This window comes from Daphnia magna, linkage group LG8 (genome assembly GCF_020631705.1).
Source record: "Daphnia magna isolate NIES linkage group LG8, ASM2063170v1.1, whole genome shotgun sequence".
NCBI lineage: Eukaryota > Metazoa > Arthropoda > Branchiopoda > Diplostraca > Daphniidae > Daphnia > Daphnia magna.
Window position 1 is genome coordinate 3,251,330 of NC_059189.1, and position 27,971 is coordinate 3,279,300.

The window sequence follows — 27,971 nt, forward strand, 5'->3', positions numbered from 1 at the left end:
GATTTATTGACGGAACCTTGTCGACATCCCAGAAACCCGTAAATTCTTGATGTATATACAATAGTCTGCGCAGACGTACAAGTTTGGCCTCTTTTCTTTTCCTTCTTCGTGCAGTTGGATTGTGTTACATTTTGATGTTGAAACACATACTTTTCAAATTCAGTTGACCAAAATTCTTGATTTATTAGTTGCATTTTAGTTGAAGGCATGTTGTTTATTTACGTACATTTGTTGAAGTTAAGTAACAATTGCGTTGTCAATCAATCGTTTGAAAGAAAAAAAGAAAACATTCGGGAAGATGTGGTTCGCTGGGAAACCTCAATTGTAATTCCTAAAAACTTTCGAAAAAAATCTCGATCGGGTTAGTCATGGTTTCAATAACGAAGCTGTCGCCTTTTGGTTTCGTTTTTGAAGGCAAATTAAATATTTCTGCTTTATCTCGTAGTAGTAAGCAACGAAACATGTTGCTATAGATCTGACGACATTCGTGTTGTTTTTGCCATTGTCAATGGTTTTTGCGTCGCTTTTGCCGTTTCCTTTACACAATCAAAAAGAGGTAGGTTTAATAGATATTCGCTTCACTGATCATAGAGGCCAGGGCCGCGCAGTCCGTTCCGCACGAAACAGCCCTTCATTTATTTGCTACCATTAACGCGAGATTGAATGTATTTTTTTCAAAGCCTGGAGTACTTTCTAAATAAGGTAAATGTTTCGATTTTCTGCAACACCAATTAGGGAAATGAAAAAAGAATTTGAATATGAGAGCAACACTGTTGTAGGTGTATTTTTATTAAACTTCAAATCTTCTATATCTAAAATATGAGAAAGACCAACAAGATTCACACACGTTCATCCAAAATAAACTTTGAAAAATATAGAGCATGAAAAACTTGGGGCTATTGGGAGGGCGAAAAATTTCTATAATCATTTTGGAAGTGGGAAAAAAAAAACAATTGACAACTAAGACAATAAAGTACGGCTTCCCTTATCTAACCGTAATTTGGGGCAATGTCACCTGTTCGTGACAAGCAAAATTAAAAATTAAACTTTCCTCCACCCTTTTTTTTTTTAATTTTAGTTTGCAGCGTGTGGTGTTAATTGTTTTTTCCTTATAAGGCAAGGTTTGACGTATATCGATTCACCTGTACACAAAACAACATAACTAAATCCAGCGATTTTTTTTTAAATTTCAAGACCAGAAAGAAAGAAAAAATAAACGCACAAAGAGCCTCTTTTCTCCTAGTTTGTTAAAAAAAAAATAATAATAAAATAAGGGCGAAAGAATTGGGCGAGGGAATATAAATGGTCCCTTACAAAAACATTTTCCCCTTGGTTTTTTTTCAAAGTTGCTGTTGGCTTTTTTTTTAAAGGGTGGTTTCGTTGAGTTGCGACACTTGTGTGAAAAATTCAAAGAAAATATAAATCTATATAAAATGAAATGAAAAAAAAAAATACATGTTACATCAGTGGCATAGTCGATGAGGGAAAAATAATCAATTCTTCATCAGACTTGATTTTTTTTAAGCGCACAGGATCAAAAAAATATTGCCCCCAAAAATGATCTCCTTTCGAAATTCAATTTTGTTTTTTGTCTGTGAAAAAATCTCTTGCTGTACTTCCATTTCTGGGGGAGTGAAAAGCGCAGTTGCATTTTTTATTTTTACGTGATTGCTGCTCACTTTTCATGTGTTGCTGTTTGCGATGTAATTTAAATGCGCTACCATCCTAACTGTCGAGCGTGTCTGGCCGATCGAGCGAGTCAAGCGTATCGTTGGATGACGAATGGGAACCTGCAAAAAGAAAATGCAACCGTTTTAAAAAATCTTTCCCTTTTTCATTTTGTTTTTTCTAAAAAAAGAAATTTACGCGTCAGATCAGAGAGTTCATCAAGGTGTCTTTGCTTCTTGCGAACGTTCCAGTGCAGGCATTCGGCCAGTGAATCAAACCAGTCAGTAATTTGGTCCTGGGCGCAAATGGATGGCACTGGGTAAATGGATGTGGTGACCCTCAAGCTGGACGAGACAAATATTAAAACATCGTTAATCAAATACTAAACATGAATATTAACAGTGCGCTCGTCAGTTAGTCTTGCGTCGAGTCGAGTAGAAAGAGTCAATTTTAAAAGTTCAGAATGGAAATGGCGTGAGATACAAATAGGAGGTTGTTGGCACAAACCTATCTCCGACATTCAACTCTTGATGGTGTCTTCCGTCGAATGAGACCCAGGCCGTGTTGCGAGCATCAGGGTGGAGCGTCACCTGCGGCAGTAGGCAGCAACAGTTCATTACTACTAACCGAAACCGACCGCACCGCAACACGCGACCCCCAACTACAACACATTAACACACGCACAAAACACACACCGACAGCCATCCAAAACATCCATGCCACACAAGACATACACATCAATGAATAATAAGAAGATGGTGATGTGGTAAATGCATCCAACAACAGCCTGGGTCTAGGCTAACCTTTTTTTTTTGGTGTTTGCCGTCACACACAAAGCGATCACACGTACATATGGTGCAAATTAGGTGAGGGTAGTCTCATCATCTAGTCTGAACTCGTAGAGGTTAAAATTGTTATAACGGGAGTGTTTTCTGTACATTTTTTTAAAAAAAGAGGAGATCGTCTTTTGTTTTGTTAAGTGGTCTTGGTTTTTCGTTCCTTTTTTTTTTTTTTTTGATAAGACAAACCCACCTATCACCGTGTTTGAGCTCTTGACGACTGCGTCCGTCGAAGGAGACCCAGGCCGTGTTGCGACTCTCCGGAGATACCGATATCTGTTGTCATATATATATCACGCACACATACACGCGCCGCACATACATAAAACACACACACGCACAAAGTCACATTTTTTTTTTTAGATCATTAGATATTTCCATTATTTAAAAATTTAATTAATACGTAAAAAGAAATTAATTTTTTGCTATCGATAGTGCAACAGACGAGCAATTTTCTCTTTAATTTTTTTAGAATAAATAATTTTCAAAAATGAAAGAACATGAAATGCAAAACAAAAAGGGGCGCAAGTGAAAGTGATGTAAGAGATTCAAGCAAGTGAAACCGTTCAGCTCAAAGTCAAATCCCCCCCCAAAACAATTCCGAATGGGACCGTTACTTTTAACCTCCTTTTTATTTTTCTACGAATATATCAGACGTAAAAACGAAATTATTTGCTTTGCGTAACAACTCCTCCCCATTCCCCTGACGTCTTTTGCATTCCCGTTTTTACAAACGATAATTTAAATCTTAATTTTTGAATAAAGTAAAAGTATTTATTCCATACCTTGAGTTCAACACCGGCGGGAACAACGATGGGTCGGAATGAGAGCGAATGCGGGCAAATCGGTGTCACCATAATAGCGGGTACACTCGGGTGGATCATGGAGGCACCGGCCGCCACGGCGTAGGCAGTCGAGCCCGTAGGTGTCGACACAATCAAACCTGCCCCAACAAAAACAAACAAAAGAGAACGTGATTTTGTTAGCCTCGTCCCTACCATTAACAACTTTCCCCTTATTATGATTATCGAATACGTTCCAACACCTTATCTTAACATTGCCCTGAATGTGTCTTTCATGTTGATGTCGTTTTTTGTTTTTTTTTTAAATATTGATTAACTTTGAAATTATTCACCCCATTTTCAAAGTAACAAACGCTCATTATCAATCGTTAAAGTATAGTTGGTTTTATTTTTAAAATCTCTGGACACGTACCATCTCCCTGGACGGAGGTGATGTGTTTCCCGTCGAGGTAGAGGTCAATGTTGGATAAGTAAGGAGATGGACCGCGGTCAATGACCACTTCGTTCAAAACGAGTAGACTCGTGGGTGCTTTAGTGGGTTTGCCCGTCGCTTCATCTTTGCGCAGAATGATGCAACGCAATCGGCTTCGCAGCGTCAACGCCGCATTACCTAGACGAAAACCGAGACATTCAAGTCATTGACAATCAATTAATAAAAAGAAGGCCGACCGAACAAAGTGATTTTACCTTCTAGTACGTTAATCATTTGTTCCTCGAAATTGACGAATTCGAAGGGCGTCAGGAAACCCAAACTGCCGAGGTGGAAGGCCATCACCGGGAGGCACAGATTGCTAAACCAAATTGCGCACAAAATGTAACGTTACTAATGACATTCAAAGGGGGAGGTAATCAGATTCCAGAGAATCCAATTTTGTTTTTTTATTTAATTTACCTGAAATAGAGAGCTAGCATAGAGGAGAGTGCCATCACCTCCGAGGCAGACGATAAAATCGATTTTGTCGGTGAGATCATCTTTGCCCTCGCGGAACGGCATCAGCTTGTCACGCGTCATATTGAAACCCGGTTGATTGCTGAGTAGCGGGTCGTCTAGCACTGAATGCTCCACAAACACCACCATACGTTTTTCCTGAGAGGAATACAAAAATTTAGCTTATCTTTTCATTTCGATTTGATTGAGAGATTTAATTACCGTAATAAGCCATTTGACTAGTTGCACGAATGGCGACAAAACACTGTCGTCGCGAATTTTTTTAATGACGAGCACCGTCAATGGAGGTTTGTACCAAGTTAAACGCTGACTCGCTGGATCTTGAATCGTCCTGTTCAATTACGTCAATTTAAAAAATTTGTCAACACATTTATTTCAATTACACTGGAAGATTTGGAAAAAACAAAACAAAAACAAATAAAGGCCTAGTTCACTAAAAAGCAGCAGTTGTTTTTACCAGGTCATTCGTTGATTGGAACTCGTCTCGATCTTCATTTTCGAGAGCGAACGGTGCTGAGCGTGTGCGTTTGACGAACCGTGAGCAAACACGCCGAACACAAACAACTAAACACGAACGTCTTATAATATACACCTCTCTCTCTCTCTCTCACTATCTGCTTATACACACACACAGTGTCTGTATGTCCCAGCTCTCTCACAAATCAGTCCTGAGAGGTGGGCCGGCCAAAAGCTGTTGTTACCGTCCCTGACAACGCCCCACCACAAAAAGAAAAGAGGGGTGGGTGGGTAGAACGGAGCAAGTACGAGAGGTGGTTGTATCCGTACAATTTTCAATTTTTTTTTTTTTTTAGTTTTCCCATTGCCAGCTCTTGAATTTCGTTTAAGTAATTCTCTTTTCGCCTGTCTCAGCCGTTGAAATGCCGACACTTTCACCTTCGAGTAGCTTCTGTATGTTTTTCTCCTATTTTCACATTACATACAAGAATGATGTCTGACGTTTCTTGACTGGGTCGTCATTCACTTTGTTTGATTAGCGCTCGTGATTGTATAACTGCCAGTCCCTTTTTTGGGGGTTGTAAAAAATGGAATCCATCGCGGTGAATGAGTGTCACACGACATGCTGTCAATGTTGTACCCGTGGGGGGAGAAATCTTGTAGAGGTAAAAAGTGGGCCGACAGATAACCACACAACCGAGATGGATGGCTGTAGTCAATGTAGTTACAACTGGTTGCCTTGCTACTAGAAATCAAGTCCTAAAAAAACAACACACTAGACGTTTGAAACGTAGGCGAAGTTCAAGGTCTGGCCGGCGAAAGTTTCTCGTTTTGCCACTATCCTGTCATTCGCTAATTTACAAAAGCGTCTGCTGACGAAACGACGAGGGAAATCTGTGAAACTGTCCTTGAAAATATTTTAAACAAATACCGACCTCTTTCCTCTAACTGTTTTCGTTATGACTCTGACCCAATCAGCCTCCCCCCTTCCCTTTACTGTATAGGTCAGCTCGATGACGTTTCGTTCGATTATTCACGGAAAGGTGAAAGCTGCGCCGCTAGTCTTAAAAATTTCACTATTCTCCTTCCCCCCACATTCTCCGTTTTGCTCGTTAACATTCCAAACATTGAAATGGAGCAAATAACCAACTGCTTTATTCATATAATTTGTGTTTAGGATCAACTTACATGACCATGGCGGAATTCTTCATAATCCTGCCGCAGGGTCCAAACTGCTGGATGGGGCTAGGTGCGTTCAGCGATCTCGTCCTCCTGTTGATTTAAACAAATGAAGAGAATAAATAAACAGGTCAGTCAAAAAAAATTTTTTTTATAAATATTCTTCTTTTGTTCTTTTTGAACATTTTTCGAGTTCACGGTTTTGTGGTTTCTTTGTTCGTTCAAACAGCGCAACGAAATCTCAAACAAAAAGATAACCGCAAATAGCCATCGATAATCTTTCCGCCCAAGATGCGTTACAACCTTGGGGAAATACGCAGGTAGAAAAGGAGAGATTCTCGGATGTGGTACGCACGAATGGTAAACATGGGAATCGGTACAAACAATGCCATTCGCGTTGCCAAAACAAAGAAATGCAAATAGCAATAGGGACCCTTCAATTTTTCCTTTTTTTTTTTTCTCTCGCTCTCTTCGCAAAAGAATTTTAGCATTTTCAAAAATGTCGAATAACAATTTATGGTGATGTGTAAAAGAAAAAGAATCGTAACCTAACAGACTCGCGTTTGATGGCCTCCACTGCCGAATTTTGCAGAGGATGATCCGCCAATACTTTGCCATTGACAAGTGTGCCCTTCTCAGCCATTTTCAAATCGCGAAAAAAAGTGTTGTCGGTGACGAAGAATGCAACAGTTGGGAACGTGGGAATCGTTTTTCACTTTTTCTGGGATGCGTCACTTTCTTCTCTCGTAAATGTGTGGGAAACAATTCCTTAAAAAATACAGGCGCGGGAATTTATATCGACGATGGCCAGATGCTATTAATATTTTTTCGTTTTGCTTCGTGTCACAATTTTTCACACGTCGGCACCGTTCTGAACGGTGGGCGCCAAGTGACTGGCTCAGGCCTCACTTCAACACCATGGTTGAACCCCCCCCCCTCTTCCTCCCCCTCCTTCCTACCCTGCGTGACTCCTTATGGGTTTCGGTCACGGCCCCGTGCGACCAACGGATTGAAAGGACATTCCTTGTTTCATGTTGGAGTCGATGGTCTTATTTCTTTGTCCTCCAGCTAAACCTGACTGCGAGTTCAGTTCAAGTGCAGGACAACCGAAAGGCAACCTGGCAATCAACTGGTTGCCACTCTGATTGGATAACCCAAAAAAAGAAAATAAACTACTTCAGTAAGTGATCCATTAAACTGTGGTTGAAATTTGGCTGTGTCACTAAGGCACAAGACTCCTGCAGGCTATGTGTTGCCCTCCAGTCGCTTTCCAAAGGACAATCACATTCCAGGTTCCCCCCACACTGCCCTCAAGCAAACCACAAACATAAAAAAAAAATGTTATTTAAAAAAGGATCCTGTCATCAAACAAAGTCTGTATCATATACATATTAATATACTCACTTGTCATCTTTACACTTGCACTGGTGGCTGGCATCGTTCAAACTGAGTGAAGATTCTTCACTTCCGTTACCAATGTCAAATGGCACATTGTCCACCTGGTCCCCAACAGGAGGTATTGTCTGTTTATGACTTTGACACTCCATTGTGTTAACGTTTTGATTATCTCTGCAGCGCTAAAAGACGAGACTAAACGAGAATCACAAGTCTTTTTTTTTGCGACCGCCTACAAGGCTACTAAGTCGTGCATTTTTCATTGCACATTGCCCTTGACGACTTCTTACGACACGCAGCTGATCAGGGGCTCAGGCTCAGAGGTTTTTCCCTACTGACGTTTTATGTAAAACGATGGGGCGGTAGCCGTACAAAAGGACGACAAGTGATAATCTGGATCAAACCATTTGTGACAATAAAAAAGCAAGGAGCAAAAAAAAAAATTTGTTTCCGTCTGTCACTGACAACGGCTACTGCTAAACAGCAAGTCATGCGCCGTTAGCAGTGACGTCATTCAAAAGCCTTTTAAAAAGGCCATTTTTATCTTTTTTCTTCTTCTTCTTCTTCTTTTGGAGGGACTATTTTGCTGAAAGGGATGGCAAAAGAAGAAAAAGAAAGTTTCGTCGAGAGCTAAATGACTTACGGCCAAGTTCCCGATCTCGTGCGGGAGAATTGTTCGTCTGGTCGAACGTTGCGGGTATGACCTTCCAAGTCGAGTGACCAAATTGCCGTCGCTGTTGTTGGAACACTGGTGATCATCATCGATTGTGGTGATGAAGCAACAACAGCAGTCTTGTTATTAGACGGTGATTTCCAGCCAACGATATGGCTAGCGTGATGTGTAACAGATTGGGATGAATGTGAGTCGCACCTCACCATCATCATCAAAGACGTGAAGACGATTTCAACACACAACACGATAATTCAGTTGTCTACGTCCGAAAACCTCTCGAAACCACAGTAAGGATATATTCACCAGTGAGTCTGTCATGTAACTGTGGCCCGTTTTTTAAAAATAGGAACGGAAAATCAAAACGGGTTGTTGGGTGGCGTTTGGTGTCGCTCGATCTCTTTCGTTGGGTATTATTTTCGATTAGAAATTTTCCTCAGGCCGGCAAACGTCAAAAAGAATTCCTTCAATGACAAATGGAGGGAGGGTAGAAGAATGTCGTTTGACGCAGAAAGACGGTGACAAAAACAACAACAACACGAAGAGAAGGGGGAAGTTCCGAACTGAGCTGAGCTTCGGGAGCTTTCCAATCAAAACAAGCCACTAGAGCCGACTGTGACCAAACGCGCACAAAACAGAGAGAGTTTTTTTTTTTTCTTCCTTTCAAGCGAAATGAATAAAAGGGAAAAGTTTAAAAAGATAGTGGCCTTCTCTCTTCTGTCCATACCTTTTTTTTTCTCTCCTTTATACGGTAAACAAAGCTTTGCGTTATTCCCCCTTGAGCTAATATTGCATTTTTTTTTTTCCTTCTCCCCTCTCTAACCTTTCATTAAAAGCTAAAAACAAGACTCACGAGGAGCCCAAGAGGAAATGTTTGATTTCTTTGTGTACACATTCTGTGCTTGCGTGTGTGTGTGCAAGAATTGTAGCAGACGAACAAGGTGCGCCAAGAATGTAAATCAGGAGATTGTTACAGACGGGAAATTTTTACTCGCTTTTTAACAAACGTGTTTGACTTATTTTTACGTTTTTTTGGGGGGGCGGGGGCACTGTTTTTCTCGTGAATCACGCGGGGAAAATGTTGAACCAAACGACTTTTTTGTGCAGTCCAAAAACCGCCTGCTGGACAGACGACTCGGATGCCAACTGAACGGGATGGATGTTGTTATCACGCTTATAACGTTTGTCTATATAGGTTTCACGTTATCACAAGCGATACATTTATCTATGAACACAATTTGGTTTGCTCTTTCTTCTTAAGATGTCTCACATTTTTTTGTATGTCCATTTTGGGGCAATAAAAATAATGGAACCGGTAGTCAGGGAGGGTTGGACGAGGAAAACACCTGCATTAGTCAATTTATTCGATGATGCAATTTGTTCGCTCGACTTGGTCGACCGTCACCTTTCGTTTTTCTTTTTTTTTACATATTGGGGGGTGCATACCCGAAACGTTTGGCTGTTTCCTTTTTACTCTTTGACCTTCGTACATATGGTAAACGGAGATTTTGGACTCACCGTGTTTGCAACTCGCATGACTGAATCGTGCGTTCTTCTTTCTTCAGTAAAGCGTCGGTTACGCAACGACACATATCCTGGCAAGTGTACAGCAAATCTGTACTTTTTTTGACAGCCTCCATTTCTTTTTTCTTTTCTTTTTGCGGAAACTGGTGTACGTCAGGATCAGTTTTGGAAGGTCGAAATACAAAAGACACTGGAATTAAACGTGCACTAGCTCGTAAAAGTGGTCGTCATCTTGACGTTGTGGGCTTATGTTTGAGGTCGGAAAAATACGACTTCCTATTTAGACAGTCTAAAAACGACAGTGCGAAACGCAAGGTCAATCATTTCGACCTTGTCGTCAGGATAAATTGAAATAATTCACATCTTTTGTTGCCTCATTTCCGGTAGTAAATCGCTTAGAGATATCTTTCTGTAAAGAATAATTCATTTTTGTCATTGGTGGTTATTTCCAACGCAATCCGGACTTTTAGGTTTCGTGTTTCCCACAAGTAATCTGTCATCTAGCGGATATATTTATTGGGCAATAAATTGTCCAATAGATGGCGTGAAATGATTTCAAAAGAATTTTAATCGAAAAAATGAAGGCCCTGTATAGATTTGTTCGTATTGATGGTGCAAAGCCAAAGAGGGAAAAAAAAATTGTAATTTACACGTATCCTCTTGCCAAACCGCAAAAGACGAATGGTTATTTAATAACTGAGTTTTCTATTGTTTGTCTTCAGTAATCGGGAACATAGCCTAGCACACACAGTTTTTGAGCGAACCGTATAACTACAACCCCCCAACCTTATATTTATAGTTTTTGACGAGATAATAGCGCGTCGGTTATTGGGACGTCTGCTGACCGAACGATTCTGGAAACATAATTACACCTCCCACCAGGTAAAACTCATAAATGGTTAAAAAAAAAGAACAAAAAAATTACTGTTCCAATTCTCGTTTTGCTTTCGCCCAGTAGAATTAGAAACCTTTCATTATTCGATGCGTTCAACATTTCCCCTTCGTATTTCTCTGGTCCCATACGTGTCTCAATCTTACTTTTCCACTTCAACGTGTACAACATTCAAAAGCATTAAAGTTCCTTTTTTTTTTTATAGCTTAATCTAAACGTTGTTGAGGGGAAAGTATGCCATTTGATGGAGTGTTACATTCAAATGAAATCACGCCGGGATTCTATGCGTTAGAATAGGTGATGGAACTCGTTTCTATTTCACGCTGTCTAAGATGGATTGGCACGATAATGTGGATGACAGCTGATGGATAAAAGGGCCGATAGAATTTCTTTTCGGACATTAACTGATGATAGCTACATAGCCTTTTTAAACTGCTGTTGCATATGCTTTTTTTCTTTCTCCCTATTTCTAGTAATGATGAACGATAAGAGACTCACATTTAAATCCCTCCCGCCATTCTCTCCGCGTGCGTATCTTCTTAAATTGCTGGATGTACATTGCACAGATGCTGTGCTTTTAACACGCGTCCGTTTCCTTTCCGTCATGTTGACGTGACGTTATAAAAAAAAGCATCACTGAAATTATTATTATTATTTTGCCCTTTTTTTTTTTTTTGTTAAAAAAATGGACGTCTAAAGAAACATTTGAGAAAATTATGTAAAAATGAGAAGGAAGAAGCCAGGAGGATGGTTGCTGAAGAGAAATGATTAGTGGCTTGCTTGTCCCCGATTCGATTCGAAGTCGGGAGAGAAGCTTTCTATTGTGAAAATAAAAAAAAAAGCCAAGAGAAGGAAAAGTAAAAGAACAAACAGACGTACAGACACACTCGAGACCGGCTTTAAAAAAACAAAAAAAGCTTTCGTCTACATATTTGCATCTCGAGTAATATGGAGGGGAGCAGTCGTTTTGTATATATGTATCCACTCTGGTTTCTGCGCCACAATCTCCAAGTTATCGGTTTCGGGACTGTTGTTTGACTTGTTTTCACGAGAGAAAGGAGAACCAATGGCAACGCACCATTATCGTTCCCTTTGTCATATGTGTACACGTTAGAGGCCTATTCACGAGACTCTAAGGGTCTCGTGAAGAAGATCGTTGACAGTTCAATTCGCCGTTGTCTGCCATCTCTTTTATCGACCGTAACATTTGCATTTAAGTTCCTTTTTTATGGGTGTGTGTACACCTATTGTTCACCCCACCAACCATTTTCTTCATTGCGTATCGATTGTATGATCTTGTAACGATTTCGTGATCGTCTAATCGTATGCAATCAACATCTTAAGACAAACAAGGTCGACAACACATTTTCACGATCGGATCCCGCACGGTTTCAAAAGGGGAAAGGTGGAGTTTTCCTGCGTTGTCTGGCTTATTTTTTAACGTTGCTTTGATCTCACGCACGTTGAGTTGGACTCGTTGGACTCACGTAATATTTCCCGCCGGCTATAATACAAACCCACGGAATAGGTCATTAACGCTTTACTGAACACGTTTAATTCTTTTTTTTTTTTTTTTTCTTTTGATCAAGGAGGGGGGTCGAGTCAAATGATGAGGCAGCATAATAGTTGAACGAGAGAAAGAAAAAAGAAAAATCGAAAACACTGGGCAAACAAATGACTGGCTTCCTCGCGGCGGCGGCGAGACATTTTGGGGGTTTAGATCTGTTCAGTGACGACCAACACCCCCGCTGGGATGTAGGAACGAGATGATCACAATGGGAGGTTAAGTCAATTGGGGAAAAAAAAAGCCAGAAAAAATAAAAAAATGAAATGTTTTGGGGAAAAAAAAAAATACAGCGGCCCCAGACTTTAAGGTCGGATTGAGGTTAATGGGACCCCAAGTAGTCGGTGGAAAAAGAGAGTAGTAGTAGAAAATAGAAGCTCAACGTAATGTGTAGCTATACGTAAGACAGGCTTCTTGCTAGGGCGTCTGTCGAATTTTCGGACGCAAAAGAATACGCCATCTTTGTCACGATCTCGCGTGCAAACCTGCTGCAAAGACTTTTTAAGCGCTCTGCGTTTTTTTGCCGGGCAGAAAAAGGCCAACGGCATGCGCAACAATTGGGAGAATTCGTGCGCCGTCTTATTATTATTAGATTTGAAGATAAACAAAAAGAAGGTGGACGTGGCTCGCAAATTGAATGATTATCTCCTTAACGATGGAGGAATAAATCCTTGGCGAATGAGGTTATAGCGCGCGATTGCTTCATTTGTGCGCATGCCGTTTGCGAGCCGAGAGTGAAACGCGGGAGAGACGAAAGTGCCGTGAATCACGCTTTGATGAGTTTGACCACCGTTTGCACTCCCGCGCGCCCGATTTGGAACCCAAGTCTGAGAGAAACTCACTTGCCCATATCAACGTTCAAATCCGCCAATCTTTTAGGTTTTTCATTTAAAAAACAATCAAAATGGAGACTCACCTGAAGCCTTGAATCTTTTCCAGCACCATGGACGCATGCGTTTTCATGGCGTCGTCACTGGCCGTCCCACCTCCATCTGCACCCGGATTTGGGCTGCCCGTTCGAGCCGGACTGTTACTCCTCGAATTATTGGTGCTCATGCGTGCCAAGACCTGAGCCAGTTTCAAATCTCCTTCCATCATTTTTGAAGCGGTGGAGTTAAAAACAACTGTTTTCGCAGCACTTTTATGTTGATTGTGTTATGCGTAGATTAGTGGAGAAAATTCTTATTTTCCCCGGCGGAGAAAATGCTTGATCAACTCTATGCGATAACTGCAATTTTTCAAACAAACGAGAGAGGGGGGAAAAAAAAAGAGAGAAAGAGAATAAGAACGCGGGAGAGACTGAGGTTGCTTCCTGCCCGTCCGGCACTGACAGAACGACTGGCACGGTTCGAATCAGCAGGGAGCTGCTATACGAACACGAACAGTGTGCACCTCCTTCTTTTTTCTTTCTCCCTTTTCTCTCGTTTCTCCTCGATGACCAATTGCTCGCTATATAAGAAGCCAAGACTATGATGACTACTAGTAGTGCAATAACTGTAACTTATTCTCTCTCTCTCTCTCTCTCTCTCTCTCTCTCTTTCGAGTCTCGAGACGATTGTGTGATATCGTTGGCCCTTTCTCTCGTCTTTTATGCCCTCGATGATGCCATAGAAACATCTTTTGGTCGGGAGGAGGAGACGAAAAAACTTCATTGATTTTCTATACCTGTTGAAATGTTTTCTTCTTCATCTTTGGTCGTCGTGGTTTTCAAACAAACCCTCAACTTTATTTTCTCGACGTAAAAAAACAGACAATTTGAATAGCTCAAAGGTCGAGATTTCTAGTCTTCCTTACTCAGATAGGAATGCGTTTAGTCTGTACGTTCAACGGGCCCATCTCTTCACCTGACGGCGTTTAAATGCACAGTGTCCCGTTGGGAAACTGAATGATTATACGACCGATGGTGCAAATCGAAATGCGGTCTCTCATCTTCTATAAATATATAGTACTTGTTTTCTCTCAACTGTTATTTCTTTCAGAATATAGGGGAGATTATATTGCAATGGCTATAACTACTCGCCTACAACGGTCCACATATAACACACACGCCCTCAATTCTTACATTTCCCAGACCGCATTGCCAAGACTACTGCTATATCGGAACCGACATAGCCAACCCGATAACTACGGTTCAGCATTTCACGCTAAATAGTTTGAAGTATTAGATTTTTTTTTTTTTTTTTTTTTTAAATAAATAACACAACATACGATACCAAGTAAAGGCTATAACTAGAAATTTTAAAGAACCAATTCACATCAGGAACGATCCATCACGAAGGAAGTCTGCGACTTCCGTCTGTTATCTCTCCTCCCAATTTTTTTCTTTTTCAATTACCACATTTAAATTTCTTCTATAGTGGTTTTCTGTCGAGAGAGATTGAGAGATGATAGTGGAGGAAAACAGATTGTGTCAGTTGGTTTTCCTTCATATTACATTGCCTAATATGGAGCGTTTCTTTCGTGAATCATCATCGATGATGTGGATTCCCTCTTGATATCGTTCCATTATTCTCTTGGCCACCACTTGCAGCAAATTTCCATATTGTAATCGACCGCATATCCAACTTTCAATAATGTGTATGAACGAAATGGTCCGTGCCTCACATCTCCTGTCAAACTTTCTCATCACATCAATTTCAATTCGCATCACTGAGGAAGCAAACAAGCTTAAAGAAACAATGTGGTTTTTTTTGTTCTTCTTCTTACTCTCCGGCCGCTTTTGAATTTTTACTCGCAAATGTACAACAACAACAACCAAATGAACACATACATCTAAGAGTAATTCCGAATTGCAACGATAATAGCTTGGCGTTTTTGTTACAGCGTGTCGGCGTTTAGCCCCAAATCGGCGTCCTATTAGTTTCGTTCGTCTTTCAAACATTTGTCAGTTTTGCGTCTCTTTTTACAACAAAGCATTTCGAGTAGCCGACTTTTGTTTTTCGGTTTATTGGATACAAATAACAAGCCCATTTCGGATGGTTACATCACGTCAGTTAGAAACATTTATGCTGAACAGCTAAAAGGAAAAAGTTGGAAGTAAAGAAGAGGTCGAACAGTAGAACAAGTCCCTTGTTTTTCCCAGTACCTGTTCTTTTTTGGGGTTTTCTTCTCAGCCAGCGAAAATGCCCTTTTTCCAAACTAGAAAATCTGAAAGAGAAAGAGACGCAGAACTTCTGCCTTCAGGCAAAAACTAACTGGACGGACAACTGCGTGGATGGGAAGCCTTCCACGACTGCCAGTCAGATGACATGTCATAAATTGACGGAAAAATAGGCCGCGATCTCAATACATGAAAGATTCGTTTTCTAAGTGCGTTTTAATCAGTCGGCTCGTTTTCTTTTTACATCCATCAATGGGAATAATCTTTCAACCCGATTATTATTATTGGCTTGTTTGTTTTGAGAACACTGGCGTATGATTAAGATGTAGTATCTGTATGTATGTGCCAAATTGGTACTGCCAATCACAGAAGTCGTGCCATTTTCTCCTCGTCCGTTTTAACGAGAAAAGTCCGGCGATAGCCCGTGGGCGACTTTTTCTTCGAATCGAATTCGGTTCAATAGAATGCGAACAAAGTGAAAATAAAGAAAAGCTGAATTGGGCAAGATTTTCACTTGGTAATTACTTATCACTGACGATTGGTTTGGCATGTGTTGCCATGTCTGTGCAATTGCGTATAGTTTTCACCACGGGAAATTGGAGGTTTTTGCGGCTCTTTGATAGCCAACGACGATTTGTCGCTATGGGCTATAGGACTGCGATGCTTCTGTCTTTCATGGAGGGCTAATGTCTACATCTCAATTTCTTATTTCAAAGTGACCGTGAATCGCATTTTTGAAGTTGTGAAGCCGCAAGGCCTGCTCTCTTCATTTGACGAGATCGTTTCCACAGCTTCTTCCATTTTAGCCGCTTATCTTGCCCATCTGAACAAGATCAATAGCACTCGAAAACGCTTCGATTAGTAACAATTATATTAGAAAATAAATCGTGTGTGTGTGTTCATTTGTTTTTTATTTAATTGATGATTGATTTATTCATTTTTGTATAATTTCAGGTTGCTCATTTTCATTTTGAATTTGGCGCTAACCAACGACATCTGTTGACCGAAGCGCTAATTGTTTTTCCAAAATTTGTCGGCTGCTAAATTCAAGTCTTTCCATCTCCAAGACTCCAACTTGGCACGTGTAATCAATACTCGTCACGTGTAGTCAATATTCATGCATTTGTTTGAAATTGTAACGTGACATTGTGACAATTTCTGAAATGAAATTTACTGTATCTTTGGTGGCAAAATCCAGTGCAAGGCTTGGCTCGCTGTCAGAATTTACACGGATTCCAGAAGCTGTGTTAGAAACGCCTTTGCTTTTGCTACACACCCGTGTAAATATTATTATTACTTGTTAGTTGAGTAAGTAATTGAAACATATAATTTTTACATAGGGTGCCGCCGTCCCTCATCTTAGCTATGATCTCATGCAAATGGTTTCTACTGAGAATCACATTTTACAAATGCCTCTTGTAACATTAGTTGATCATACAAAAAATGTGAAAGCATTTGGAAAGGGAATAGCTGAATTTGCAGGTTTAAAGGTTGTTTATATCACATGTAATTCTAAATTGAAAGTAAAAGAATTCTGTTTGTAGGAATACCTAAATTATGTCTCTGTTCAAGATTCTGGTACCACAACACCTGAAGGCTATCATGAAAAAAATTCCATTTCTTTGTGGTTAGCTCTTGGTCATGACACTTTTCAGTATTCATGTTTAACAGAAGCCCCTTAATATATGTGCTCCATTTTCTCTCATGTTTCTTTCTATCGTCTACCATCTTCAGATTTTTCATAAACTTTTGACTTAACTGTTTTCTTGTTTTTCAGGACAAGAGGTGGAAGGAAGCTTATTGATCCCCAAACTTACATAACTTGTATTGAAGCACTAAAGCCAGATATGTTTCAAGCAATTGTAGATGGGGACACAACCTCAAACAGTTCTGTCAAAAGGGTGAGAAGGTCTGTTGATGATACAGTGAAGTTTGCTGGCATATGTGCTGATTTGAAAGAAAAATCAGAGGTTTGTTAATCCAAAAATCTTCTCATTTACAGTATAAGTTGATTCTGAAATTTCTTCAGGTCCTAAAAGACACCCCTATGCTGGCTTGCATTACCGGGGGCTACAATATTAAGGAGAGGTTACGCTGCATAACCGAGTTGAAAGGGCTTGGCGTTGCTGGTTATGTTCTAGAAGGCTTCCATACGAATGGTGAATCAGCGACGAACTTGAGCTGGGAAGATCTGGAACCTGTACTAACAGAAACTCTTGTAGGCTGTTGGACTGCGTGTGTTGGCTTCAAGTCATCCACAGGCAAAATGAAATGTTAATTTTAAAATTTATATTATTGCAGGGATCACTACCGGATAATCTCCCTCGTGCATTCCATGGACCCGTCACACCCATAATTTTACTGAAGCTCGTATCGAAAGGTGTGCTGGAATATCGAATATGTGATGAATCCAAGATATTCTAAATTGCCTTCTTTGTATGCTTAGGTATTGATATTTTTGATGCGACATTCCCGTGGCTTGTTGCTGAAAGAGCAGGTGCCCTTATTTTTCCCAATACGCTACCGAAAGGGTGAGGTCGGCAATTTTCGTTTCCTGTTATCCAATTTTAATCTTCGTTACTTTTATAGAAAAGCTCCGATTACTGAAACGTTGCCAAGCGTAAAATCCCCAGCCCTAATAGCTCAAAACGAAAGGGATGGCTCGCTGGGTAACGAGAATAACAAGGACGAGCTCGTAGACCGAGTCTTCGAGATTAATTTAAAGGATAAATTGTAAGCGACATATAAATATTTTAACATAATTGATTGATTATTTTTATGCATGTCAATTCGATTAGATATTTCAATGATACGAGGCCACTAGTAGAAGACTGTTCATGTTATTGCTGCCGCAAGTATTCGCGAAGTTACGTTCACCATCTCAGTGCAACGAGTGAATTACAGGGCCCAATTCTGCTTATGATGTACATCGCCTATTAATCTTAATACTAATTATGAAGATTTCCACACTAATACTTGTTTGCTTCACAGGCACAATCTTCATCACTATATTAACTTTTTCCGAAGCATTCATCTGGCTATACGAGAAGATCAGTTACAAGCTCTTCATTCTACACTGGAACAGTTTGTTACTTCCCGAAGATCAGGAAAACTAGACGATTAGTTTTAAAGTTCGCTCGTTATCTGCATTAGATGAAATGCCAACACATTTTTAGTTTTTGTAAAAATGATTAGCCTTCATCGCACTGACGATTGAACAAGGAAAAATGGATGGATATGTGCCTACAGTTTATCGCCTTACACGTTAAAAAAGAAACGAAAAAAAATATTTTGGGGAGTTAATCAAAACCTTTACTCGGTAAAAAAGGAATGTTAAACCTACTTTAAGTCAAATAGTTTCACTTAGTAAGACGAAATTGTTTTCTTGTAGAAATAAGGACGATAACGAGTTCCATTTCTTGGGGCTTCGAGTTTTTGGGTTATGAGCTTATGACGGTAAAACAGGTTTTATTACCCACTTTTGTTTTTAAATCCCTCTTTATAGACCGTCAATGGGAGTTATGTACAGGGCATTTAGTCGTGTTGAATTGTCATATACTGTAAAGAATGATCGCAAATTTCTGGTTATTGAGCCAAGCAGAAGAAGAACTTAATACCCCTGCCTTAGGGCTAGATACTTAGCAACCCTAAGGATCAAGTAGTTATGTAATTGCATTCAAACGTTTACGTAGGCTACTTGCCATCGCAATACGACAATACCGGTCAGTTTTAAACTGTAAGAGATAAAAATTTTGCTGTATGACTACTGCAAAATAGAAAACTTCTTGCCACTGTTACCTTACTATAAAGAAAATAATAATTATACTTTCGAGTCTCAACCTTGTATTGTATGAAAAATGTGCACGAAGGAAGCTAGCAAGATATGGACTGTGAGCAAGAAAAAGCCTGTGATTTCTTAGTGATGACATCATGGGATTAAATTAAGCGCCGTTCTTATTTCTACAAGGTAAATTCGTTCACATTCCTTTTTAAGTTTTTAACGAAACGAGAAGGGAAAAATGACAAAAGACATTAAAAACTGGCGTTATGAATCGAGGTTTTACAGCGGGCGCCATTACTTCGATAGGTCTATCGATAGTTAATATCGTAGTCTGCTAAAGTCGTCAATTGACGTCAACTTTGTCTGGTTCCGTGGGAAAACACGTGGTAAAATTTTTGTTTGTGAAAAGAACAGTTGAGTTTATTGTAGAAATGGAGTATATGGAGACAGGAGGATCCGATGAGTCTTCACTTGCTTGTAAAATGTAAGAAAAACAAAGAAGTTTTACCAAGTTTCATGTTAAAAACCAGTTTTGTGTTCTGAAGTCTTTGCTGTCAATGTGGAACTCCTATCGAGCCAAATCCTGCTAATATGTGCGTAGCTTGCCTACGTACTCAAGTCGACATTTCGGAAGGTATACCGAAGCAGGCCGTAATCTATTTCTGTAAAGGCTGTGAGAGGTAAATTGGACATGGTGATAATTTGTTTTTTATATATACAAGTTTTAATGGTAGTGGCATTATTTTAGATATCTACAACCTCCGGAACAATGGATTAAGTGCTCACTAGAGTCCAGAGAGCTTCTTGGTCTTTGCTTGGCTAAACTGAAAGGCCTGAACAGAGTTAGGCTGATTGATGCTGGGTTTGTGTGGACAGAGCCACATTCCAAAAGAATCAAGGTTAAACTGACAATTCAGGCTGAAGTTCTAGGTGGTGCCGTTTTGCAACAAGTCTTTGTTGTTGATTTTGTTGTAAATGGCCAGTTCTGTGAAGATTGTCACAGAGTAGAAGCAAAGGACTTCTGGAAAGCTAATGTAAATCATGAATAGTGCTCATACCCTTCAGTCTGCTGCAATTAACCTTCCTGTTTCACATTCCAGGTACAAGTCAGACAAAAAACTGACCATAAAAAGACTTTCTACTATTTGGAACAGCTAATTCTAAAACACAAAGCCCATGAATCAACATTAGGCATTAAGCCTACACACGAGGGTATAGATTTTTTCTATGCCAATGAAGGGCAAGCCAAGAAGATGTTGGATTTCTTGACTTCTGTTGTTCCATGCCGTTATCAAGTATCCAAGACAGTGATATCACAAGATATTCACAGCAATACATACAACTGCAAGTTCACCTATAGTGTTGAAATAGTACCAGTTTGCAAAGACTGTGTTGTATGTTTGCCATCTAAGCTGGCTCATCAATTGGGAGGAATTGGACAAATTTGTGTAGTCCAAAGAGTGTCCTCGACAATTCACCTGATTAATCCATTTTCGGGACAAAGTAGGATTTAAAAAAAAAAAAACCACCACGCCTTCCTCCCCGCAATCAATTTTTATTATATTGTGATGCCTTATATTTCATTTATTTAATTAGTTGCTGAAGTTAACTCGAATTCCTACTGGAGGACCCCATTTAATGCATTAAGTGGAACAAAACAGCTAGCAGAATATGTCGTTATGGATATCGAAATCATTCGTGATCATGAAAAACGAACTTTCGCAGGACAAGGTGCCGTGTCATTCAAGGTATTATTATTTTTATTATTATTTGTTTGTCACTGATTTTTATAAACAGTTAAAAAATTCGTGTGACAGCATGTACTGGCAGATGTGTGGGTATGCCGTCCTAATGAAGTAGGCACAAATGAGATTCACACAAGGACCCATCTCGGACATCTGCTGAAACCTGGAGACATTGTTATGGGGTATGTCTGTCTACCATATTTTAACGTTGAGATCGTTTTTAATCCGTTTAATTGATGGAATGTGTAGGTACGACCTAGCAAACTGCAACGTCAATGACGATAATTTTGACAAAATGAATCGGGACAACATGGCGGATGTGGTGTTAGTTAAGAAAATGTATGCTGATAAGTCCGTTCGTAATCGTCGGCGAAAGTTTAAACTTCGTCATTTGGATGCTGACGGAATGGACGTTACAAGCGTTAACCGTGATTACACCGATTTCTTGGAAGACTTGGAAGAAGATCCAGCTTTCCGTCAAAACATCGTATGTCATTTCTTATTTACGCGTAGGGAATTTCATAAATGTTTGTCTCTTTCAATTAGAATATCTACAAAGACGAAAGAAAAGCTGCGGTAGCCGTTGAGGTGGGTGATGCGGACGACGAAATTCCTCAGATCACCCTACAGGAAATGCTTGACGATCTACATATTGGTGATGAAAATCCTATAACCGGAGCCTCAGTATTGGCAACTCAATAGTAAATATGAGCCAAACGATTGTATGACTACAGCTAATACATATTATTCCTGGTGATCTGTGAGTACAATGAATTAGTTCAGTGAAGTTATAAAATATCGCAAGATTCTTCTGAAATTGACAGGAAACTTTTTTAGTTAGAGCAGAACCGAAAATTCTCTTCTGGATTTTTCTTATCGTAATATCAGCTTAAACGAAATTGTATAATTATGTGTATTTACAAGATGTCGGTATATTAATGTTTTTAATACAGAAAATCAGTCACTTCCCCAAAGCTTTTGAAACCTAACGAAGGATTCGTTACTAACCGAACGTTTAAAGAGGTTTTCGGATTTATTCAGATTAATCTCAGAAGCATTACTTTGTTGTAACTCAAGCAGTGAATCCATTCCCTAGATCAATGCCAAAGGTTAATTAATTGCTACAGAAATATATAACAATGGTACACTACCTGTTTCCAAGCTGTAAGCTTGGTACTTAAAACACTAATTTCATCCCCAAATTCAATAACTGGATCAGAGGTCTTATTTTTGGGAAGGCAGACATTTAAATCAGCCTTGAAAATATCACTAAACTGATCAGCAGCAGAATTTAATCTATTAGCTTGTTCAAGAAAGTTATGAATAAGCAATTTATCATTCTGCAAATTCCGCCCTGGCGTACTTTGTTTCTTTGTACACCACTTTTCAGACCTCTCCTTTGGCATTTGCTTAATTTCACTTTCCACATCAGCAGACAGTAATGAAGCTTTCATGCTAAAAGCATCCTAATTAATGTCTAATGTAGAAACATGTAGGAGCATGAATCTAGACAATTTTCTTACCAAAAAGTTATCCATTGAAACAATATTATTCATTAGGCCTACACCAAATGCAAGATTTGTGTTAACATGGGATTTTGTAATAACTTCAAGCGCCTTGATTAAACGAATCCAGTACTTTATTTGAAGATTTCTTGGCATATCACCCTAATGAATTGAGAAAATTATTGAAGATGGACTAATTATGCATGAAATTTTTAAAATCAATTCACCTTTATAAAGGGTAAATCTTTTTTTGTGCAGACATAGGCACCACACCAAAATCCAAGGATAGCTAACAGGAAAAAAAAAAAGAACTTGATCTTGCCCAAAATGAAAATGGTATTTTATTATCGCTATACCTTCATCAGTCTCTGGAAGCTTGAGAATGCTAGTAGAAGAAGCAAGGGTGGCCGAACAATCAAGATCTTGTAATTTTAGTTGTAACCGTAAATTTGAAGGTAATGAACTTTCGATTGCCTTCGACGTTATCCAAAGAATTAAATCTGTACGGGGTTTCCCTGGCGTAAACAATAACTCCTCGATCCACCAATCATCAGATCTGACGATTAATGGACAACTAACTAGTGAAAGAACATTTACAATCTGCGATATGTTCTCTTCGACCGTTGACATTCTACTTTGAATAAAAACAATGAAAAGACAAAGTCTCGTATACTTTCAAACTGTCAACAATTCGAACACTTGACGGCATTGTCTGATCGTCTTCCTGGCAAGCTGTATTCGTCTGCTGTCTGTTATCTGCAGAGAAGGGCTCTGAGCTCTGAGTCTGTCCCGTCTCCCGTGTAAAATGGGTGGCTTTTTGCTGTTTGGTTTGATCGTGTTCTGGTGTTTTTCAGTGTGCTCAGTGGACAGATGAAGTGACCGTGATATGAACTCAGGTAAAATTAATTTATAACTCTTCACTGTAAGTTTTTGGAAGTTCTATTGTAAACCTTACAACTATCAGTATATCACACTAACACTATAGAATTAACTTAGACACCAATGATTATGTACATGACAATAGCTGGATTACGAATCAAAAAATGGAAAATTAACGATCAACTGAAGAAATGTAGAATTTTTTTGAATTTTTTCTGTAAAAGTCAACCGAACGTGAATTTTAAACTTACTTATTACTTTACTTTTAATACTCCGTGATAGGTATTTGAGAATGGAATGGGAACTGGGATCTGGGAAATGGGGACATCCTTTTCTAGCTTTATGGCAACGTTGCAGAATTTTCCGACAAAAATTGAAGGACATCTTTGACAAATAACTACCAGCACTTTCCAATTTTCAATCGTTGTGATTTTTTAAATAATTTTTACATGTGGAAGTCGAACATGCCAATGGCTATTCTGAAAAGGTAGACGACCTCGCACACACTTCACGTTCACCCGGATCACACCCTTGCCGTAAATTGACCAAAGAGGTAATGAGACAAAAGTGCCAATATTTTTATGTCACACCTTTAACCGCGAAAAGGGATTTTTTTCCAATTTTATTTTGTAAAAAAAAAAAGGCAAGAAAAACTGTTATAAAAATCGTTATTCAAAAGAAGTGTTCCTGTTACTGGGGGGGTCAGACGGAAAAGTGGTCCCCATTCCCCAATCACCAACTAACTATCATAATAATTTAATTCATTAGCTGCAAAAACTAGCTGTGATCATTTTTAATCTCATCCAGTACACAAAATCACAGCGAAATTTGGGTGAGCGAAGGGATTGACTAACAAGTAAATATAAAATGGCACAAAAGATAAAGAGAAAAACAAAACAACCTGTTAATAATTTGTCCCAAAATCATCCTCGGAATAACAAATGCTACGCCTACGTTAAATAACCACGTGACGTCGTAGCTTTTATTTAACGGCAAATTATTCAAAACGTAGAATGTTAAACTGCGTAGGTAAAAAACAAAAAAGCCGCAAAAAATAAATGAAATCAAAGTTCGTCAACTCAACAAGCCATGGGAAATTAAGAACAACTTTCAGCATAATTGCATATACAGTATATATAATTGCCCTTATTAATACAAAGTAGAGAAAATAAGGCACCACTATAACAGAGCTATATTTTCACTGGTAGATGCTGACCGGTTTACTTATACTAATTGGTTTCATGTTTCAAAACAAACAGTAAAACGACATAAAAAGATTTGTTCACAGTTTTCTTATTCATTACTGGAATTGGATATCCTGAATCAAGCTGGCTTATGTTTTCTTATGTTTGATGACTGTGCGCTAAAAAATAAAGCACCCCACGGTTCGTCACCGAAAATATACAATTTATGACGAACCAGCAGACTATTTCCCAAGCTTGGTGGGTTGGGCTGGTTTTTATGGAACAGGGATTTGCTTTTTATGTTCCAGCCGAATCTCTGATGGAGGTGGACCCCAAACCCCGTCACCGTGAATTTTGGAGGCCATTACCAACGTTGTCTTATCGTTAACTCGTAATTTGGGTTTCTTGTTCTGTTTTTTGTCTTGTCTTCCGATGCCGAGATCGGGTAAACCGATCTGGATCTACCCGAAAAATGATCTATCTGTTGAGATCGGTTCAGGTTCTCCAGAAACAGATCGGTTCCGGTGCGGTTCTTCGGTGGGATCGGTTAGATCTGCCACCATTTTTTAAGATGGTTGCTTAAAAGCAGTCGGGTAAAATGTCCGGGTAAACGGGGTAAAAACCGGCGTAACCGGTTTTTAGAACCGGGTTTTGGAACTTTTTCTTAGAACCGGGTCCAGGAACTGGTTCTAGGATCTGGGTTTTTTTTGTGGTTTGGAACCGGTTTGGATCTGTTTACCCATGGATAAGAAAATGGACGATCTGCGATCTGTCAGATCCGCACCGAGAATCAAAATTACCTACCCGATCGCCAAAAAAGCTACCCGATCGCCGCGGGGCCGAGCCCTACTTCCACGCTTGGCAACGCGGCTTAACTGAATCCAAATATTCGTTTATGTGCTGCATTTACTTTGTTCGTCGCGCGTTTAAAACGCCTAGCTCCAACCAATTCGGTGTGAAAAACAGAAAAGATTGTCCAAGTTAAACGTTTCAGCGAGCTTTATTTCACACCATGTCAGGGGCTGTGGTTGAAAATCTTAGCAACCGCAAGCTAATTGTTTTAATATCTTTCCTCCTTATATGTCTCCTGGGATGCTTTCTTCTTGGTGGCTTGGTTGGTAAGTCTAAACTTCTGTCAGTGGAAATTGCGTGACTCACGTTTCTTAAAATAGTAGACGTATACAGACCGTCTGGCTTTCCACCCTTTGCTTGGTTATTCAGTTAACACTTTATGCATGCTATGAGAACAAGGGAAGATGTCAGATGAATCCACCTCAGAATATAAAAGATTTGACTATACTTTTATTTTATTATAATTTATAATTTATTACAGCACCAGCACCATCCAATGTTCAATCAGTGTTGGCCACAAAATGCTATGATCATGGACAAAATAAAAGCAAATTTTTCTATGTACGACCTTCCGGTGGTTGTGACAAGATTGATGATTTGCATGGGCCAGAAGCAGAGGAGAGGCACATTACTGATAAAAATGTTGTTTTTGCTTTTCAGGTGTGTACTTACCACTAATATTGTTAAAAGTGATGTATTGATTTTTTGCAAACAAGTCTCTTAACTCCATTTAGTTACCAATACCTCGGGGAGGAATAGAGTTGGACTACTCTCGTTGGATGCAAAATCTAATTGGAATTCTGCAAATTGATGTCACATATTTTAAAGGTAGTTGTTTTGCCATTGTGGTCATGTTTGTTTGTGTCAAAAATCTATTTTCCTATTTAGAGTGGGAATTGATGGAGCCTAGAGTTCCTGTTACAATTGAAGCTAGGCTTGGTTATCGTAACAAAGGAGATCCTGATGATGAATGGAAGGAATATGCTACTTCTACTGAAATGCGGTCTATGGATTGTTCACCACCTGAAGTAGCCTCTAACAGTTATTTCAGTAAAACATTCCATTCATTTTTACTAACTGTAATTTTTTCTTAGAGAGACGGCTATCTTTATAATTGCTCACTTCTACCGCTTTTCGAGCTTGGTGCACTGCATCACGACTACTATCTTCTGAATCTGCGATTTCCCGTGATCTATGAAAACAATCGAGGACTCGGTCCAGTTGCTGATCTTTGGCTAGTCGTCATCAATCAGAATGGGGGTTTCACCAAAGTTTGGCTATCATTGAAGACAATTTTCTTCCCCATGGTGGTAGGGGTCATGGTGTGGTTTTGGCGCCGTGTTCAACTACTAGCTAGGCAACCGACATTGCTAGAATCTATGCTTTTGGCTCTTGGCGTCGCTTTATCAACTTTAAACTGTAATACTATTCAGATTTTTTTTTTAGGTAACAATTTATGGTTAATTTTTCTTTTCTTTTTTTTTTTTTTTTCAGTACCACTTGAGTATCTAACTCTCAGTTTTGAGATGCCCTTCATGCTGCTTCTAGGGGATATGAAACAGGGTATTTTTTATTCAATGCTGCTATCATTTTGGCTTGTTTTTGCCGGAGAACACCTTATGGTAATTTTTAGTTCATTCTATTTTCTTAAGAAACCATATAACTAATGCGTAGTTTTGTTTCTGTTGATTGAACAATGTGGAACTACTGCAGAATCAGGTAATTTTTCGTGTTCGATAAGGTTCAAGTTAGTTCCTGTAGTTTAAATATTTATGTTCTAGGATGATAATGAACGAAAAGGATTGAGAGGTTATTGGAAACAGCTCAGTTGTGTAGGTGTTGGTTGCTTATCCATGTTTATATTCGATATGTGTGAACGAGGCATTCAACTAAGGAATCCTTTCTATTCCATCTGGGCAAATGAAATCGGCACGCAAATTGCGGTGCGTAATAGTTTTATATGTAAATTTTTCTAAATTTCATTTGTCATATCTGATCAAAATTTTATTCTGTGCAATAGCTCAGTTTTGTCATCATTGCTGGTATAGCTGCTGGAGTTTATTTTCTATTCCTGTCGTACATTATCTACCGTGTGTTCCGCAATATCAGTGCCAAGCGCCAGGCGTTACCAGCTATGGCCTCTGCTCGAAGGCATTTCTATGAAGGTGTCATTTACAGATTCAAATTTCTAATGTTGGCCACATTGCTATGCGCCGCCATGACCGTCATTGGTTTCATTTTGGGTCAGGTAAGTCAATTGGTTATATCATATATATATATCATCATATGTTTATATCAATGGGTAAGACAACCAGTTGTATTATTACTGCTGCAGGTTTCGGAAGGCAAGTGGAAATGGGATGAAGATATCAATTTGGAGTATACATCTGCCTTCTTCACGGGAGTCTATGGAATGTGGAACGTTTATATCTTGGCGCTCCTTTGCTTGTATTCTCCTTCCCACAAGCGCTGGCCTAGCGAAAATGGTTTGTCCGGTTTTTCTTAAACTTAAACATTTTAAAGAATTAACACTGTTTTTGAGTTTAGCTGGACAAGATGAAACTAATGAAGAAATCGAGTTCACCCCGCTGCCAACTGAACCTAGTGAGCTTTCATCGCTTACCGCCATGATAAAAAAAACAGCAACGGATTAGTCCAACACGCTATATGGCTCAATGCTTTCTGTCATATCAAGTTTCTATACATTGTAGTGTGGTTCTTGATAACGTCCCATCGTTTAAGTTTAAGGCTCGTAAGTTTTTGAGTTCATTAAAATCTCCAACTTGCTAAGTGTTATCGATTTCTCAAGTGTTATGAAACACTTATAGCCATTCTTTCTCTTTTAACGGAGTGCATTCCTAATGTTATTTATCTCCTTGCATGCGTCTTTCCCCCGTAACCTAATATCACGTTTCATTGGAATCACTGATCAAATATAATACTCTTCCCATCGTTTTCTTCTACTTTATTTTCTAAGACTTGCACT

At 39.3% G+C, this 27,971-nt stretch overlaps 5 protein-coding genes across 8 annotated transcripts in view; 3 read left to right on the forward strand and 2 right to left on the reverse strand.

Annotated features, from left to right (window-relative positions):
- The window catches only part of LOC116928848 (queuine tRNA-ribosyltransferase accessory subunit 2), a 29,944-nt gene extending 11,669 nt beyond the window's left edge, over window positions 1-18,275 (forward strand). The window contains exons 3-13 of one of the 3 annotated variants that reach the window (XM_032935981.2): window positions 5,893-6,024; window positions 15,994-16,319; window positions 16,380-16,529; window positions 16,584-16,666; window positions 16,817-17,009; window positions 17,069-17,257; window positions 17,341-17,419; window positions 17,486-17,570; window positions 17,629-17,772; window positions 17,838-17,963; window positions 18,031-18,275. In XM_032935981.2, the coding sequence (XP_032791872.1) occupies window positions 16,203-16,319; window positions 16,380-16,529; window positions 16,584-16,666; window positions 16,817-17,009; window positions 17,069-17,257; window positions 17,341-17,419; window positions 17,486-17,570; window positions 17,629-17,772; window positions 17,838-17,963; window positions 18,031-18,163 (1,299 nt within the window). In that variant the 5' untranslated portion in view covers window positions 5,893-6,024; window positions 15,994-16,202 and the 3' untranslated portion in view covers window positions 18,164-18,275. Of the gene's footprint in view, window positions 1-5,892; window positions 6,025-7,976; window positions 8,250-10,233; window positions 10,366-15,993; window positions 16,320-16,379; window positions 16,530-16,583; window positions 16,667-16,816; window positions 17,010-17,068; window positions 17,258-17,340; window positions 17,420-17,485; window positions 17,571-17,628; window positions 17,773-17,837; window positions 17,964-18,030 lie in introns of those variants that run through there. The other 2 variants (XM_045178367.1, XM_045178366.1) reach the window with 2 other exon arrangements.
- On the reverse strand, window positions 758-13,462 carry LOC116928844 (NAD kinase). Its single transcript, XM_032935971.2, is given in 11 exon segments — window positions 758-1,790; window positions 1,867-2,012; window positions 2,701-2,783; window positions 3,293-3,450; window positions 3,723-3,920; window positions 3,998-4,088; window positions 4,090-4,101; window positions 4,203-4,397; window positions 4,461-4,590; window positions 5,904-5,987; window positions 12,856-13,462. Coding segments are annotated over 11 exon segments (1,344 nt in total). The 5' UTR covers window positions 13,038-13,462; the 3' UTR covers window positions 758-1,725.
- Window positions 18,276-19,142: 867 nt separating the features above from the next.
- On the forward strand, window positions 19,143-21,322 carry LOC116928843 (60S ribosomal export protein NMD3). Its single transcript, XM_032935968.2, has 8 exons — window positions 19,143-19,304; window positions 19,366-19,500; window positions 19,569-19,854; window positions 19,921-20,323; window positions 20,417-20,568; window positions 20,638-20,747; window positions 20,815-21,052; window positions 21,112-21,322. The coding sequence occupies exons 1-8, from the start codon at window positions 19,252-19,254 to the stop codon at window positions 21,265-21,267; spliced, it is 1,533 nt and encodes a 510-aa protein (XP_032791859.2). The 5' UTR covers window positions 19,143-19,251; the 3' UTR covers window positions 21,268-21,322.
- A 142-nt stretch (window positions 21,323-21,464) lies between these two features.
- On the reverse strand, window positions 21,465-22,806 carry LOC116928856. Its single transcript, XM_032935998.2, has 5 exons — window positions 22,427-22,806; window positions 22,298-22,359; window positions 22,089-22,232; window positions 21,717-22,031; window positions 21,465-21,657 (listed from the first exon to the last, which is right to left on the reverse strand). The coding sequence occupies exons 1-5, from the start codon at window positions 22,698-22,700 to the stop codon at window positions 21,523-21,525; spliced, it is 930 nt and encodes a 309-aa protein (XP_032791889.2). The 5' UTR covers window positions 22,701-22,806; the 3' UTR covers window positions 21,465-21,522.
- Window positions 22,807-22,941: 135 nt separating this feature from the next.
- LOC116928842 (protein wntless) lies at window positions 22,942-27,937 on the forward strand. 2 transcript variants are annotated; one of them, XM_045178365.1, is made up of 11 exons: window positions 22,942-22,966; window positions 25,467-25,645; window positions 25,720-25,813; window positions 25,874-26,013; window positions 26,080-26,404; window positions 26,480-26,607; window positions 26,699-26,704; window positions 26,767-26,928; window positions 27,006-27,233; window positions 27,321-27,471; window positions 27,533-27,937. In XM_045178365.1, the coding sequence occupies exons 1-11, from the start codon at window positions 22,957-22,959 to the stop codon at window positions 27,637-27,639; spliced, it is 1,530 nt and encodes a 509-aa protein (XP_045034300.1). In that variant the 5' UTR covers window positions 22,942-22,956; the 3' UTR covers window positions 27,640-27,937. The 2 variants fall into 2 exon arrangements, with proteins under 2 accessions (XP_045034300.1, XP_045034299.1); XM_045178364.1 differs by lacking the exon at window positions 22,942-22,966 and adding an exon at window positions 24,877-25,251.
- The last annotated feature ends 34 nt before the right edge of the window (window positions 27,938-27,971 follow it).

Coding starts and splice junctions, on each gene's coding strand:
- LOC116928843 (XM_032935968.2), top strand. CDS start 19,252: ATGGAGTATATGGAGACAGGAGGATCCGATGAGTCTTCACTTGCTTGT. Junction 19,501..19,568: donor TTCTGTAAAGGCTGTGAGAG/GTAAATTGGACA, acceptor GCATTATTTTAG/ATATCTACAACCTCCGGAAC. Junction 19,855..19,920: donor AGGACTTCTGGAAAGCTAAT/GTAAATCATGAA, acceptor TTCACATTCCAG/GTACAAGTCAGACAAAAAAC.
- LOC116928842 (XM_045178364.1), top strand. CDS start 25,146: ATGTCAGGGGCTGTGGTTGAAAATCTTAGCAACCGCAAGCTAATTGTT. Junction 26,405..26,479: donor CGCTTTATCAACTTTAAACT/GTAATACTATTC, acceptor TTTTTTTTTCAG/TACCACTTGAGTATCTAACT. Junction 26,929..27,005: donor AAATCGGCACGCAAATTGCG/GTGCGTAATAGT, acceptor TCTGTGCAATAG/CTCAGTTTTGTCATCATTGC.
- LOC116928856 (XM_032935998.2), bottom strand. CDS start 22,700: ATGTCAACGGTCGAAGAGAACATATCGCAGATTGTAAATGTTCTTTCA. Junction 22,360..22,426: donor GCTTCCAGAGACTGATGAAG/GTATAGCGATAA, acceptor TTTTCCTGTTAG/CTATCCTTGGATTTTGGTGT. Junction 22,032..22,088: donor TTTCAATGGATAACTTTTTG/GTAAGAAAATTG, acceptor GACATTAATTAG/GATGCTTTTAGCATGAAAGC.